The following is a 13,168-nucleotide window of genomic DNA, read 5'->3' as shown; positions in this document are numbered from 1 at the left end:
CTCCTTTTCCCTTCCCTCTCACCCTTCCTCCCTCATTTTCCCTTCCCTCTCACCCTTCTTCCCTCCTTTTCCCTTCCCTTTCACCCTTCCTCCCTCCTTTTCCCTTCCCGCTCACCCTTCCTCCCTCCTTTTCCCTTCCCGTTCACCCTTCCTCCCTCCTTTTCCCTTCCCTCTCACCCTTCCTCCCTCCTTTTCCCTTCCCTCTCACCCTTCCTCCCTCCTTTTCCCTTCCCTCTCACCCTTCCTCCCTCCTTTTCCCTTCCCTCTCACCCTTCTTCCCTCCTTTCCCTTTCCATCTTCCTCCCCTCTCTCGTCCTCCTCTCTCCATCCCTGTTTTTCCAGAACATGTTGGTGGAGAAGGTGGATCAGATGATGGAGTGGAGCTCCAGGCGTTCCGTGATCCGGATGAACGGCGATAAGTTCCGGAGGTTCGTCAAGGCCCCGCCCCGGAACTACTCGGTCATCGTGATGTTCACTGCGCTGCAGCCACAGAGGCAGTGCTCCGTCTGCAGGTATGGAACCCCTCCGCGCCGCCACACGACCACAGACAGGAGGCGCTATGCTACACAGCACTGGGTACAGTTTTTGCAGTTTTTTGCTCCAGCCCAGTGTGTTGAGACCATGTGAAATACACTTGAAATAAATAGTGATTTGATTTGAAGATCAGGATGAGCTGTTTATTTGAATCAGGGATGCAGCAGGTAGCCTAGCGGTCAGAGGGTTGTGCCAGTAACCCGAAGATGGCTGGTTAGAATACCCGACTAGGTGAAAGACATGTGGATGATAGTTTGATCCAGGGTGCGCTGTACTTCTATGTCTGAACCCTGTAAAACAACACATTTCACTGCACCTACCTGGTGTGTGTGACAATAAAACATAGATTTATTTGATTATCTTGGAACAAAATGGTGCACACACAGCAGCCCTTCAGGCCTGGAGTTTCCCACCTCGGCCCAATCAGTCAATACAAGATAATACAAATCAATCATACAGTTGATGAAAGAGACTAAACAGAATAAAGAAAAGTATGATGACCTTTTGTTTGATCTCTAGTGATGACCCATCAACAACTCTACAGAACAGTCAGTCTATTCAGTCTAGATCTACGTTTGGGTATAGGGGGGAGTTTAAAGACAACGACATAGGCTGAAGTCATCAGGCCCTTTTGACCTCTGGTGATAGTCCATCAACCTGCCAGTCTGTTCAGTCTAGATCTGTGTTTGGCTATGACGTAGACGACAGTCAACATGACCTGTTGACGTGTAGTGATGACCTCCAGACAGTGATCTACTCTACATAACAGCCAGTGTGTTCAGTCTAGATCTCCGTTTTGGGGCCCAGTGTCTCACCAGGGTGTTTCTCTCCTCAAGGAGCCTTCACACGGAGAACCCTTCACACGGAGAACCGTTCACACGGAGAACCCAGCCGTTCGCTTCATTGAATAAAGATGACGCCGACCAGGGAATAATCATGTGTATTACGGAAATAGAGGAAGTTAATTTAATCCACACTGACCTTTCCCACTCCCATCATCCTCTCTGTTCCCCGTGACCCATAATGCTTTTTTAATCATCTGCTGTCGACTCAAATCACTTAATTATTTATCTCTCTCTCTCTCTCTGTTCCTCTTGTTTTTTGTTTTTCCCTCGCCCTTTCTTCCGGCTCTCAACGACGGCAGGGCCAACCTCGACGTATGCATTTATATATCCATTCATATTAAAATGATTCATCTTAACCAGGAAACAAGGTTTCCTTTCAATTTGAGGACGTCACTCCGAAGCGCATTAGTTAATGTCACGCGCCAGCTCTCTCTGCTTCGCAATTGGAACGGACCATTTGCATAAACGATACCATCGCGTCGCTATTCAGCGGGCGCCCAAGACACATTTTGGGTTGTGACCCCCCCCCCCGTCAGCGTTCAAAGTACAGACGGGCACCGGGAGGGACTGCTAATTGCCGGGGTCCTCGCACTGCCATCACTCTTTCTTTCATTCTTCTCTCTCTCTTTTCTGTACCACTCTCTCTTTGTTTGTTTCCTTCTCTCCGTCTCAGTTCCTCTTTCTCTCTCTCCCTCCCTCCAACGACGGTACGATTTAAAGTGCACTGTGCTGAAAGCTACTAATTGTTTACAGACTTTAATCACCAAAAGAGCCACCAAATACAACGCTCTCTGAAGAGACACACTATACGTAGAGCAGCGCCAGAGCGCCCAACACTACACACCATATCACTTATGGAGGAGCATGAATAGTACATGAAGTCAATGCAACATTGATGCAAGTCGACATGCAATTTATGGCACTTGTGTTTAATTCCCAACAGAAACGAGTGTTTTGCTACTTGTTTTATTCATGATTTTCTGTTGTCCCGTTTGTTAATTCATGTACTGTAACGTGTGGCAGAGGACATTAAAGTTGTCAGAGGACATTAAAGTTGTCGCCAGACGTTGGCGCTGCGACTTTACGAAGCCATCTGGAGTAAACATGCTTTTATGAGGTTATTTGAGCACTAAATGGGAAGCTTCAAGACTTCCACAGGCCCAAACTCTCTTTCCACTAGTTTTAAGTGTACTTCTAACTAGGGTTGCATAATTCCTGGAACTTTCAATACATTCCCTGGTTTTTCCGGTTTCCCTCTTGGACAATTCCCAGAAACAGGAGGGAATAAGCAGGAAATCCAGAATCATCCAACAAGGATTTCTGGAAAACCAGTGAATTTATTGAACGTTTCAGGGATTTTGTAACCCTACTTTAAACTCTATTACGTCAGATTATATAAAGAAGTTAGCTGTACATTCATTTCCATCTTTTTATCCACCACTGTGACAGACCTGGCGGGCCCACCGCTGTCTGTATTTACCCGTGACAGGTTGAGTGGCTACGGCTCAATTTGCAAAATGTCTGCCGTAATTTCCCCTCTAATTGGCACGTTTTATTTATTTGTTGTTATCGTTCCCCCTGTCATGCCAGTGTGCGGGAACTGCGACGGGCATAAGAAGTGGCAGCAGCGCCAGAGTTAAAAGGAAAGCGATGGGTAGAGACGGTGGTTCGTCGTGATGTTTTCCTCGTCTGTCCAGGACAGGATAGAGCAGACAGTAATTACAGCTGTAGCGACATTCTTCTCACGGCATGGCGTCGTTATCCTTCTCTCTCTGGGGAGGAACATGTGGCATGAGTATCTCTCTCTCTCTCTCGTCCGTCTCTTCCAACTCAAGCCAGCGTGGCCATGATCATCACAAGCGTTTACTCATCTGTTTCCTCTTCCCTCTTTCTCTCCCTCTCGTTTGCTCTCCCTCTCTTGTTCAATTTCCCTTTTGCCTTCGTCTCTGCCCCTCTGTCTTCCTCTCCTCTTTTCAACTCTATTTTCTCCCCCGTTCCCCCTCTCTCTCTCTCCCTCTCCCTCTCTCTCTCTCTCTCTCTCTCTCTCTCCCCCTCTCCCTCTCCCTCTCCCTCTCCCTCTCCCTCTCCCTCTCCCTCTCCCTCCCTCTCCCTCTCCCTCTCTCTCCCTCTCCCTCTCCCTCTCCCTCCCTCTCTTCCTCTCTCTTCCTCTCTCTCTTCCTCTCTCTCTCTTCCTCTCTCTCTTCCTCTCTCTCTCTTCCTCTCTCTCTCTCTCCTCTCTCTCTCTCTCTCTCTCCCTCTCTCTCTCCCTCTCTCTCTTCCTCTCTCTCTCTCTCTCCCCTCTCTCTCTCCCTCTCTCTCTTCCTCTCTCTCTCTCTCTTCCTCTCTCTCTCTTCCTCTCTCTCTTCCTCTCTCTCTCTTCCTCTCTCTCTCTTCCTCTCTCTCTCTTCCTCTCTCTCTCTCTCCTCTCTCTTTCTCTCTCTCTCTCTCTCTCTCTCTCTCTCTCTCTCTCTCTCTCTCCCTCCCTCCCCCCTGTCTTTTTAACAGACAAGCTAACGAGGAGTACCAGGTGCTGGCTAACTCCTGGCGCTACTCTTCAGCTTTCTCTAACAAACTCTTCTTCACCGTGGTGGACTATGATGAGGGGGCGGACGTCTTTCAGCAGGTAACCGTCTGGATCTACCCCAGCACCCCTCCCTCCAACCGTCCCCCTCTCCGTTCCCCCGCTCGCTCCCTCCATCCCCAAAGCCTTCATTTCCATGTTCATAGTTGCCTGTCAGCCTCGGCGCGGAGACACAGCATGCTAATTAGCACGCAGGTCACGTTTTAAAGGAGAGATGAATCATTGAAATAAGGTAAATGAATCAGAGGTGGCTGACAGGCTCTCTGCATGGTTTTATTTACCCGCGGGGGCTCGTCGTCCGGCGGCCGTTTTAAGATCAGGCCACTTGGGGAGAGAGTTTGGGGTTTATATATATATACGGTAGTGTCGGATGACATTTAGTGAAGTACTCGCAAACACAAACGCTCATGTACCTTGCAATGGCTGTTTAGTCTTGATTTATTTAGATGAGCTCTCTTATCCAACCCACATACTGTACTCCTGACTCAGTCCATACACACCCTGCATACAGTACTCTGAAGGTATAATCCATATTATAAACTGAGTTTGTCCAGCCCCTCAATTCTGATTGGCCGAAAGTGGTGGTATATCAGACCGTATGTCACGTGTATTACTGTACTAATTACATTTGTAACCAGTTTATAATAGCGATAAGGCACCTCGGGGGTTTGTGGTATATGGCCAATATACCACGGCTAAGGGCTGTGTCCAGGCGCGTTGTGTCGCGCTAAGGAACCGTGGTATATTGTCCGTAGCAGCCACTGTCACTGCAGGCTGGCAGCTAGATAAACACCCGTGTGGGAGATTAATACGAGTCGGTTCTGCGCAACCAACCTCTTTCCCTGGGGTTGTCATTATTTTCCCAGGGTGCATCCATAGGTGGGCCGTGGGCGAAGCCCGTGTGGGCGTATGTGTGTGCATGTCACCGGGCTCCGGAGTTTCTTACAGTACATCACCGCCTGCTGTGTCACTCAGTGCAGACCTCGATACAGTGGGAAGACGACCGCCCCAACACATAAATAACATATTCCACATCGCCATAGCAACTCAGCACCAGAGAAACCCATAATAGAACGTTGGTTTCTTATCACTAACAGTCGTTTGCATGACAATAAACAGATGTGAAGCTTCCAACCGCCCATTACCATAGCCAATGAGCAATTAATCTGGGTTAAATACTCACCCCTGAGGTACGCCTCACACTCTTCACTCGAGCAATTATGCGATTACGGGCCTCTAAGATTAAAAGGACATGTAATTAAATGCAGATCACTTTGTCTAGCTTTTCTTTTGTTATAATGGAGAGAGTGCTAATGTAGCACTCCTAATGGGCGAATCACCTCTACGCTCCAGGGAGGATGCGGTGGGCTCGTTTCATGCAATTAAGAGAAATAACCTCTGTAACGATCCTCACTTTGTTCTCTGTGAGTTTGGACTGGGGAGGAGGTGGGAATAGACTGACTTTTTAGTTGATTTGAATTGCAGGAAGAGGGGTTTGAAAAGCAAACCGAGTGGAAAGAGAGAGAGACTGAGAAGCACACAGTGGAGAGGTATCGACACAAGTAGTCAGAGATATATCTAAGAGGGAAAGAGCAGTTCATTTTAGAGACAGAATCGGGCAAGACAGATACAGATTGAGGGAAAGATAGAGAGAGAAACAATTGAGAGAATACTTTTGAGAAAGAGGGAATATCGTTGAGCAGGAGAGAGAGAGATTACTGTTGAAAGAGAGGGAGGAGGCAGACACCTAACATAATAAGTACGCAGTGTGCATGCCTATCCATTCATTAGGCCTAATGGCCAGCCTGTGCAGAGGGAGAGTGTAGTAATTAGATGTATGTTAGTGCCACCAGTGAGTTCTCTGCATCGTTCTCCTCCCTCCCTGGGTAGGTGGCCTCATGGCCAGTCACATCATGTGGTGGGGCCCCTGCTTGATCATAACACCACTGGGGAAAGGGAACTGTGTATAGGGGATGTTTTTGTAGGGGCAGTGGTATATATGCACACGTCATGTAATTGGGGTTCTCACCACTTCTCTTGATTCTCTCTCTGCCTTTTCCACCTATGTCCCTCTCCCTCTCTCTCCTCCTACCTACTGTATCTATCCCTCCCTCCCTCCCTCTCTCTCTCTCTTCCTCCCTACTGTACCTTTCCCTCCCTCCCTCTCTCTCTCCTCCTCCCTACTGTATCTATCCCTCCCTCCCTTCCTCTCTCTCTTCCTCCCTACTGTACCTATCCCTCCCTCTCTCTCTCCTCCTCCCTACTGTATCTATCGCTCACTCCCTCCCTCTCTCTCTTCCTCCCTACTGTACCTATCCCTCCCTCTCTCTCTCCTCCTCCCTACTGTATCTACCCCTCCCTCCCTCCCTCTCTCTCCTCCTACCTACTGTATCTATCCCTCCCTCCCTATCCTTCTCCTCCCTACTGTATCTATCCCTCCCTCCCTCTCTCTCTTCCTCCCTATTGTTTCTATCCCTCCCTCCCTCTCTCTCCTCCTCCCTACTGTATCTATCCCTCCCTCCCTCTCTCTCTTCCTCCCTATTGTATCTATCCCTCCCTCCCTCTCTCTGCTTCTCCCTACTGTATCTATCCCTCCCTCTCTCTCTCTCCTCCTACCCACTGTATCTGTCCCCCCTCCCTCCCTCCCTCCCTCTCTCTCTCTCCTCCTACCCACTGTATCTACCCCTCCCTCCCTCCCTCTCTCTCCTCCTACCTACTGTATCTATCCCTCCCTCCCTCTCCTTCTCCTCCTCCCTACTGTATCTATCCCTCCCTCCCTCTCTCTTTTCCTCCATACTGTATCTATCCCTCCCTCTCTCTCTCTCCTCCTACCCACTGTATCTGTCCCCCCTCCCTCTCTCTCTCTCCTCCTACCTACTATATCTGTCCCCCGTCCCTCTCTCTCTCCTCCTACCTACGATATCGGTCCCCCCTCCCTCTCTCTCTACCCCTACCTTCTATATCTGTCCCCCCTCCTTCTCTCTCTCTCCTCCTACCTACTATATCTGTCCTCTCTCTCTCCTCCTACCTACTATATCTGTCCCCCTCCCCCTCTCTCTCTCTCTCTCTCTCTCTCTCCTACCTACTGTATCTATCACCAATCCTTTCCTCTCTTTCTCTCTCTCCCTCTGTCTCTCTCTCTTTTTCTCTCTCTCTCTCTCTCTCTCTCTCTCTCTCTCTCTCTCTCTCTCTCTCTCTCTCTCTCTCTCTCTCTCTCTCGCTCTCTCTCCCTCTCCCTCTCCCTCTCCCTCTCCCTCTCCCTCTCCCTCTCCCTCTCCCTCCCTCCAGCTGAATATGAACTCAGCCCCTACCTTCATGCACTTCCCAGCTAAGGGGAAGCCTAAGAGGGCAGACACCTTTGACCTCCAGCGGATCGGCTTTGCCTCGGAGCAGCTGGCCAAGTGGATTGCAGACCGCACCGACGTACAGGTGAGAATTTAACATAATACAATTTAACATAATACACCTGTGATGATTGTACAGGTGATATAAGACCCGGGTTCAAATAGCATCTGTTTTATGTCAGCTGCGCCTGATCGGGCTTGCCTGGAGGAATGGAGCTAATGGAATTGTCCCAAAAGTGCAAATGCCACCAATTTAGCAGGCTCAATCGAACGTTCAACATAGTTGAAAGACAAACAAATACTCTTTAAACCCAGGCCTGCCTATCACATTTTTATTTATTTATTTTAAACTAAACCCCCCTTTTCTCCCAAATTTCATGGTATCCAACTGTTATTAGTTACTATTATCTTGTCTCATCGCTACAACTCCCATACGGGCTCGGGAGAGACGAAGGTCGAAAGTCATGCATCCTCCGAAACACAACCCAACCAAGCCGCACTGCTTCTTAACACAGCGCGCATCCAACCCGGAAGCCAGCCGCACCAATGTGTTGGAGGAAACACCGTGCACCTGGCCACCTGGTTAGCGTGCACTGCGCCCTGCCCGCCACAGGAGTTGCTAGTGCGCGATGAGACAAGGATTTCCCTACCGGCCAAACCCTCTCCTAACCCGGATGATGCTGGGACGAATTGTGTGTCGCCCCATGAACCTCCCGGTCGCGGCCGGCTGCGACAGAGCCTGGGCGCGGACCCAGGGTCTCTGGTGGCACAGCTAGCACTGCGATGCAGTGCCCTAGACCACTGCGCCATCCGGGAGGCCCCGCCTATCACATTTTAATGCTTTTACAAAGTGCACACACAACTACTTACCTGTCACAAAACAGACAAGCATCACAAAAACATATCAGATATAATATTTGCAGCCAACTCTGTGCCAAACATGTATAGAATACCAGAGGTTATGCTTTTTATAGCCGCGCCAGAGACGACATCATCCGTTTCAGATCCATCTTAGAGATGCAAGAAGGACAAGATCACTTTGAGCACAACCTTTTATACAGCCCCGAAAACACAATGACCAGCTAATGGCTGTGGTATCCAATGCTTTCTGTATGGCCCACTGCTCTCTGAGAATTCAACCTTTTATACAGCCCTGAAAACACAATGACCAGCTAATGGCTGTGCTATCCAATGCTTTCTGTATGGCCCACTGCTCTCTGAGAATTCAACCTTTTATACAGCCCTGAAAACACAATGACCAGCTAATGGCTGTGCTATCCAATGCTTTCTGTATGGCCCACTGCTCTCTGAGAATTCCAATGAGGTTAGAAACTGTTATCCTTTATTAGATCCACGGCGTCCATTAAGGCTTTTTTAAAAGCCACCGTCCTCCATTACGGGGCGACGTCTCCCCCAGTCGCCCGTTAATCCTTTGGGTTCCACGTCGTCCTGCGGATTTGAAAAACGGCGGTTGACAGTGGACAGAATGCGACTGGTACACTTTATAATGTTTCATTGTCACATACACTGGATAGGTGCAGTGACATGTGTTGTTTTACAGGGTGGTGCAACGCCCCTGGAGCATATTAGGGTTAAGTGCCTTGCTCAAGGGCGCGTCGACAGATTTTTCACCTTGTCGGCTCGTGTATTCGAACCAGCAACCTTTCGGTTACTGGCCCAATTCTCTAACGCGCGCACACAATCTCCCTCTCGGTTCCACAAGCAGACTGAATTATGGGATATGTGGTTCCCTTCATTTGAGCTAATCCAATAGCATTAGAAGGCAAGGCCGGCGATCGACCAACAAGACGACTCAGATCTGGGTTGTGTTCAAACTGAAGATAAAAAAACAGACTGAAACAGTGAGGGGACTACCTGAACTTGTCCAAAATGAAATGCTCATTATCGTTTTCTGTTTCCCAAATGTTTTTCAACAGTATGTCCTAATGAATACAACCCTGGCCTACTAAAGCTCCACATGTAGATCTCTTTGTTTGAATGGGAATGTGACGTATCTTTTCATTACTGAGGGTATCCTATTCCCCAGTAATATCATATTATTATACTTGCTATGCCTCTATTGTAGCCTTCAACCTAATGCCACACTGTGCCCAAATCACATCTCACTGACAGGAACCCTTGTGTTATTCAACTAGGTGTAATTACATTGTACTGAGCTATATCATTCTAAAATAGTTTTCTTTGATCAGACGAAAACTAACCGTCTCCCTCCCTCTACCTCACCTCCTTTCACTGGGTCTCCCTCCCTCCCTCTACCTCACCTCCTTTCACTGGGTCTCCCTCCCTCTACCTCACCTCCTTTCACTGGGTCTCCCTCCCTCTACATCACCTCCTTTCACTGGGTCTCCCTCCCTCTACCTCACCTCCTTTCACTGGGTCTCCCTCCCTCTACCTCACCTCCTTTCACTGGATCTCTCTCCCTCTACCTCACCTCCTTTCACTGGGTCTCCCTCCCTCTACATCACCTCCTTTCACTGGGTCTCCCTCCCTCTACCTCACCTCCTTTCACTGGGTCTCCCTCCCTCTACCTCACCTCCTTTCACTGGATCTCTCTCCCTCTACCTCACCTCCTTTCACTGGGTCTCCCTCCCTCCCTCTACCTCACTTCCTTTCACTGGGTCTCCCTCCCTCCCTCTACCTCACCTCCTTTCACTGGGTCTCCCTCCCTCTACCTCACCTCCTTTCACTGGGTCTCCCTCCCTCCCTCTCCCTCACCTCCTTTCACTGGGTCTCCCTCCCTCCCTCTCCCTCACCTCCTTTCACTGGGTCTCCCTCCCTCTACCTCACCTCCTTTCACTGGGTCTCCCTCCCTCCCTCTAACTCACTTCCTTTCACTGGGTCTCCCTCCCTCCCTCTACCTCACCTCCTTTCACTGGGTCTCCCTCCCTCCCTCTACCTCACCTCCTTTCACTGGGTCTCCCTCCCTCTACCTCACTTCCTTTCACTGGGTCTCCCTCCCTCCCTCTACCTCACCTCCTTTCACTGGGTCTCCCTCCCTCCCTCTACCTCACCTCCTTTCACTGGGTCTCCCTCCCTCCCTCCCTCTAACTCACTTCTTTTCACTGGGTCTCCCTCCCTCCCTCTACCTCACCTTCTTTCACTGGATCTCTCTCCCTCTACCTCACCTCCTTTCACTGGGTCTCTGTCCCTCCCTCCCTCTACCTCATCTCCTTTCACTGGGTCTCTCTACCTCACCTCCTTTCACTGGGTCTCTCTCCCTCTTCCTCACCACCTTTCACTCGGTCTCTCTCCCTCTACCTCACCTCCTTTCACTGGGTCTCCCTCCCTCTACCTCACCTCCTTTCACTGGGTCTCCCCCCCTCTACCTCACCCCCCCTCCCCCGCTCTCCCCCTCCTCCTCTCTCCCCCTCCTCTCTCCTCCTCCTCCCCCCTCCTCCTCCTCTCCTTCCCTCCTCCTCCTCTCCTCCTCTCCCTCCCCCTCCTCCTCCTTTCCCTCCTTACCCCTCTCTCCTCTCCTCTCCCCCTCCTCTCCTTCCCTCCCCCTCCTCCTCTCCCTCCCTCCCCCTCTCTCCTCCTCTCCTCCTCCTCCTCCTCCTCTCCTCCTTTCCCTCCTCTCCCCCTCCTCCTCTCTCCCCCTCCTCCTCTCTCCTCCTCCTCCCCCCTCCTCCTCTTCTCCTTTACTCTCCTCCTCTCACTCCCCCTCCTCCTCCTCTCCCTCCCTCCCCCTCTCTCCTCCTCTCTCCTCCTCCTCCTCCTCTCCTCCCTCCCCTCCTCTCCCCCTCCTCCTCCTCTCCTCCCCCTCCTCTCCTCCTCCAGATCCGTGTGTTCCGCCCCCCTAACTACTCTGGCACCATAGCCTTGGCCCTGCTGGTGTCCCTGGTAGGAGGGCTGCTCTACCTCCGCAGGAACAACCTGGAGTTCATCTACAACAAGACTGGCTGGGCCATGGCCGCGCTGGTGAGAGAGGACTACACCCACACCCCAGGGAGCACACCCACATCCCAGGGAGCACACCCACATCCCAGGGAGCACACCCACACACCAGGGAGCACACCCACACACCATGGAGCACACCCACACCCCACCTCAGCTCAATCACACCCCACCTCAGCTCAATCACACACACATACAAACATGTATGCATATGCAGACAGGCACACACACAATCACACACACAATGGACTGGAGAGAGCACAACATCCCTGAAGTAGGTAAGCAGAATGTCCCTATGAACGGTTCTCACAGCGTGATATTGTCTTTCCTAAGTGTTCCACATAATGGTTTCTTAGAACACTTACGTTAACAAGCTATTGATGAAGCTACCCACACCCCACACGTTCTGCCCACCTAGGGGGAGGTGCATTACCATAGTTACATATATATATATATATATATATATGGTTAGAAAGGCCTTTGTACTCAACTCAACTTCGGCAGAAAAGCACTTTGTGTACAGTCTATAAAGCAGTCTTTAAGGCAGTCTATAAGTCTATAAAGCAGTCTATAAAGCAGTCTATAAGGCAGTCTATAAGGCAGGCTATAAGGCAGTCTATAAGGCAGTCTATTAGGCAGTCTATAAGGCAGTATATAAGACAGTCTATAAGGCAGTCTATAAGGCAGTCTATTAGGCAGTCTATAAGTCTATAAGTCAGTCTATAAGGCAGTCTATTATGCAGTCTATAAGGCAGTATATAAGACAGTCTATAAGGCAGTCTATAAGGCAGTCTATAAGGTCTATACAGGTCTAAGGATCTTCATCTGATCACCCTGTTGCAGGAAGTGTCAAACTTCCAGTGTATTTGAGGTTTAAAAAGGCTTCTGAAGTTTGTAATTTCCACTTTCAAATCTCAGACCTGATTTCCCTCGTGAAAAATGTTTCAACCCCCTACAAAAATGTCCATTAATTATAGTCCACTAAATAATTCAAACAGGCTCAAGTTAAGATCCTACATCTGTATGTGAAACAATATAATGTCAATTCTGCATTTCTTCAGTATCTTTGTGAACTACAATCAATGAGCGCGATCCAGCATGCTGGTCCGTCTTCATCAGCAGCAATGCTCTGACTGATAGTGAGGGCAGTACGAGGCAGAGTGGACAAGTGTCCTATGTGTAGACAGAGAGGGCTGTTATCCCATATGTTAAGAGACAGGGAGAAGGCTGAGGAAGCCACAGAGAGTATTGATCGTAAAGGGAGCAGCGGGCAAGTCACGGAGGTCAGGTTCAATGTGGGTTTTACCTCTCCTCTGCTCTGTTGGAGTGGCGAGATGGATCGATGTGGGTGTGCAGCCTCTCTCTCTCTCTCTCTCTCTCTCTCTCTCTCTCTCTCTCTCTCTCTCTCTCTCTGTCTCTCTCTCTCTCTCTGTCTCTAACTCTGTCTCTGTCTCTCTCTGTGACTGTGAAGAAATAGCAGCAGGAGTGTTGATGAGTGTAGCGTCATTTCTACCTGTTGGTTCTGTAACTTTTAAACTTTTTTTTCTCTCTCTCTCTGTCTGTCTCTGTCTGTCTCTCTGTCTGTCTCTGTCTGTCTCCTCTGTCTGTCCATCCGTCTCTCTCCCTCACTCTCCCTCTCTCTCTCTCTCTCTGTCTCTAACTCTCTCTCTCTCTCTCTCTCTCTCTCTCTGTCTCTAACTCTGTCTCTCTCTCTCTCTCTCTGTCTCTAACTCTGTCTCTGTCTCTCTCTGTGACTGTGAAGAAATAGCAGCAGGAGTGTTGATGAGTGTAGCGTCATTTCTACCTGTTGGTTCTGTAACTTTTAACCTTTTTTTTTTCTCTCTCTCTCTGTCTGTCTCTGTCTGTCTCTCTGTCTGTCTCTCTCTGTCTGTCTCCTCTGTCTGTCCATCCGTCTCTCTCCCTCACTCTCCCTCTCTCCCCATCCCTCT

General features: G+C 49.7%; 1 protein-coding gene across 1 annotated transcript in view; it reads left to right on the top strand.

Moving 5' to 3' along the window:
* Window positions 1-345: 345 nt before the first annotated feature.
* The window catches only part of LOC139403125 (dolichyl-diphosphooligosaccharide--protein glycosyltransferase subunit TUSC3), a 66,405-nt gene continuing 53,582 nt past the window's right edge, over window positions 346-13,168 (top strand). The window contains exons 1-4 of the mRNA XM_071146837.1: window positions 346-512; window positions 3,885-4,002; window positions 7,249-7,389; window positions 11,103-11,243. Coding sequence (XP_071002938.1) covers window positions 346-512; window positions 3,885-4,002; window positions 7,249-7,389; window positions 11,103-11,243 — 567 coding nt within the window. The remainder of the gene's footprint in view (window positions 513-3,884; window positions 4,003-7,248; window positions 7,390-11,102; window positions 11,244-13,168) is intronic.

Source organism: Oncorhynchus clarkii, unplaced genomic scaffold (genome assembly GCF_045791955.1).
Source record: "Oncorhynchus clarkii lewisi isolate Uvic-CL-2024 unplaced genomic scaffold, UVic_Ocla_1.0 unplaced_contig_6757_pilon_pilon, whole genome shotgun sequence".
In the NCBI taxonomy this organism is placed as follows: Eukaryota; Metazoa; Chordata; class Actinopteri; order Salmoniformes; family Salmonidae; genus Oncorhynchus; species Oncorhynchus clarkii.
Note: the sequence above shows the minus strand (reverse complement) of the source record. Positions and strands in the feature narration are given on the sequence as shown.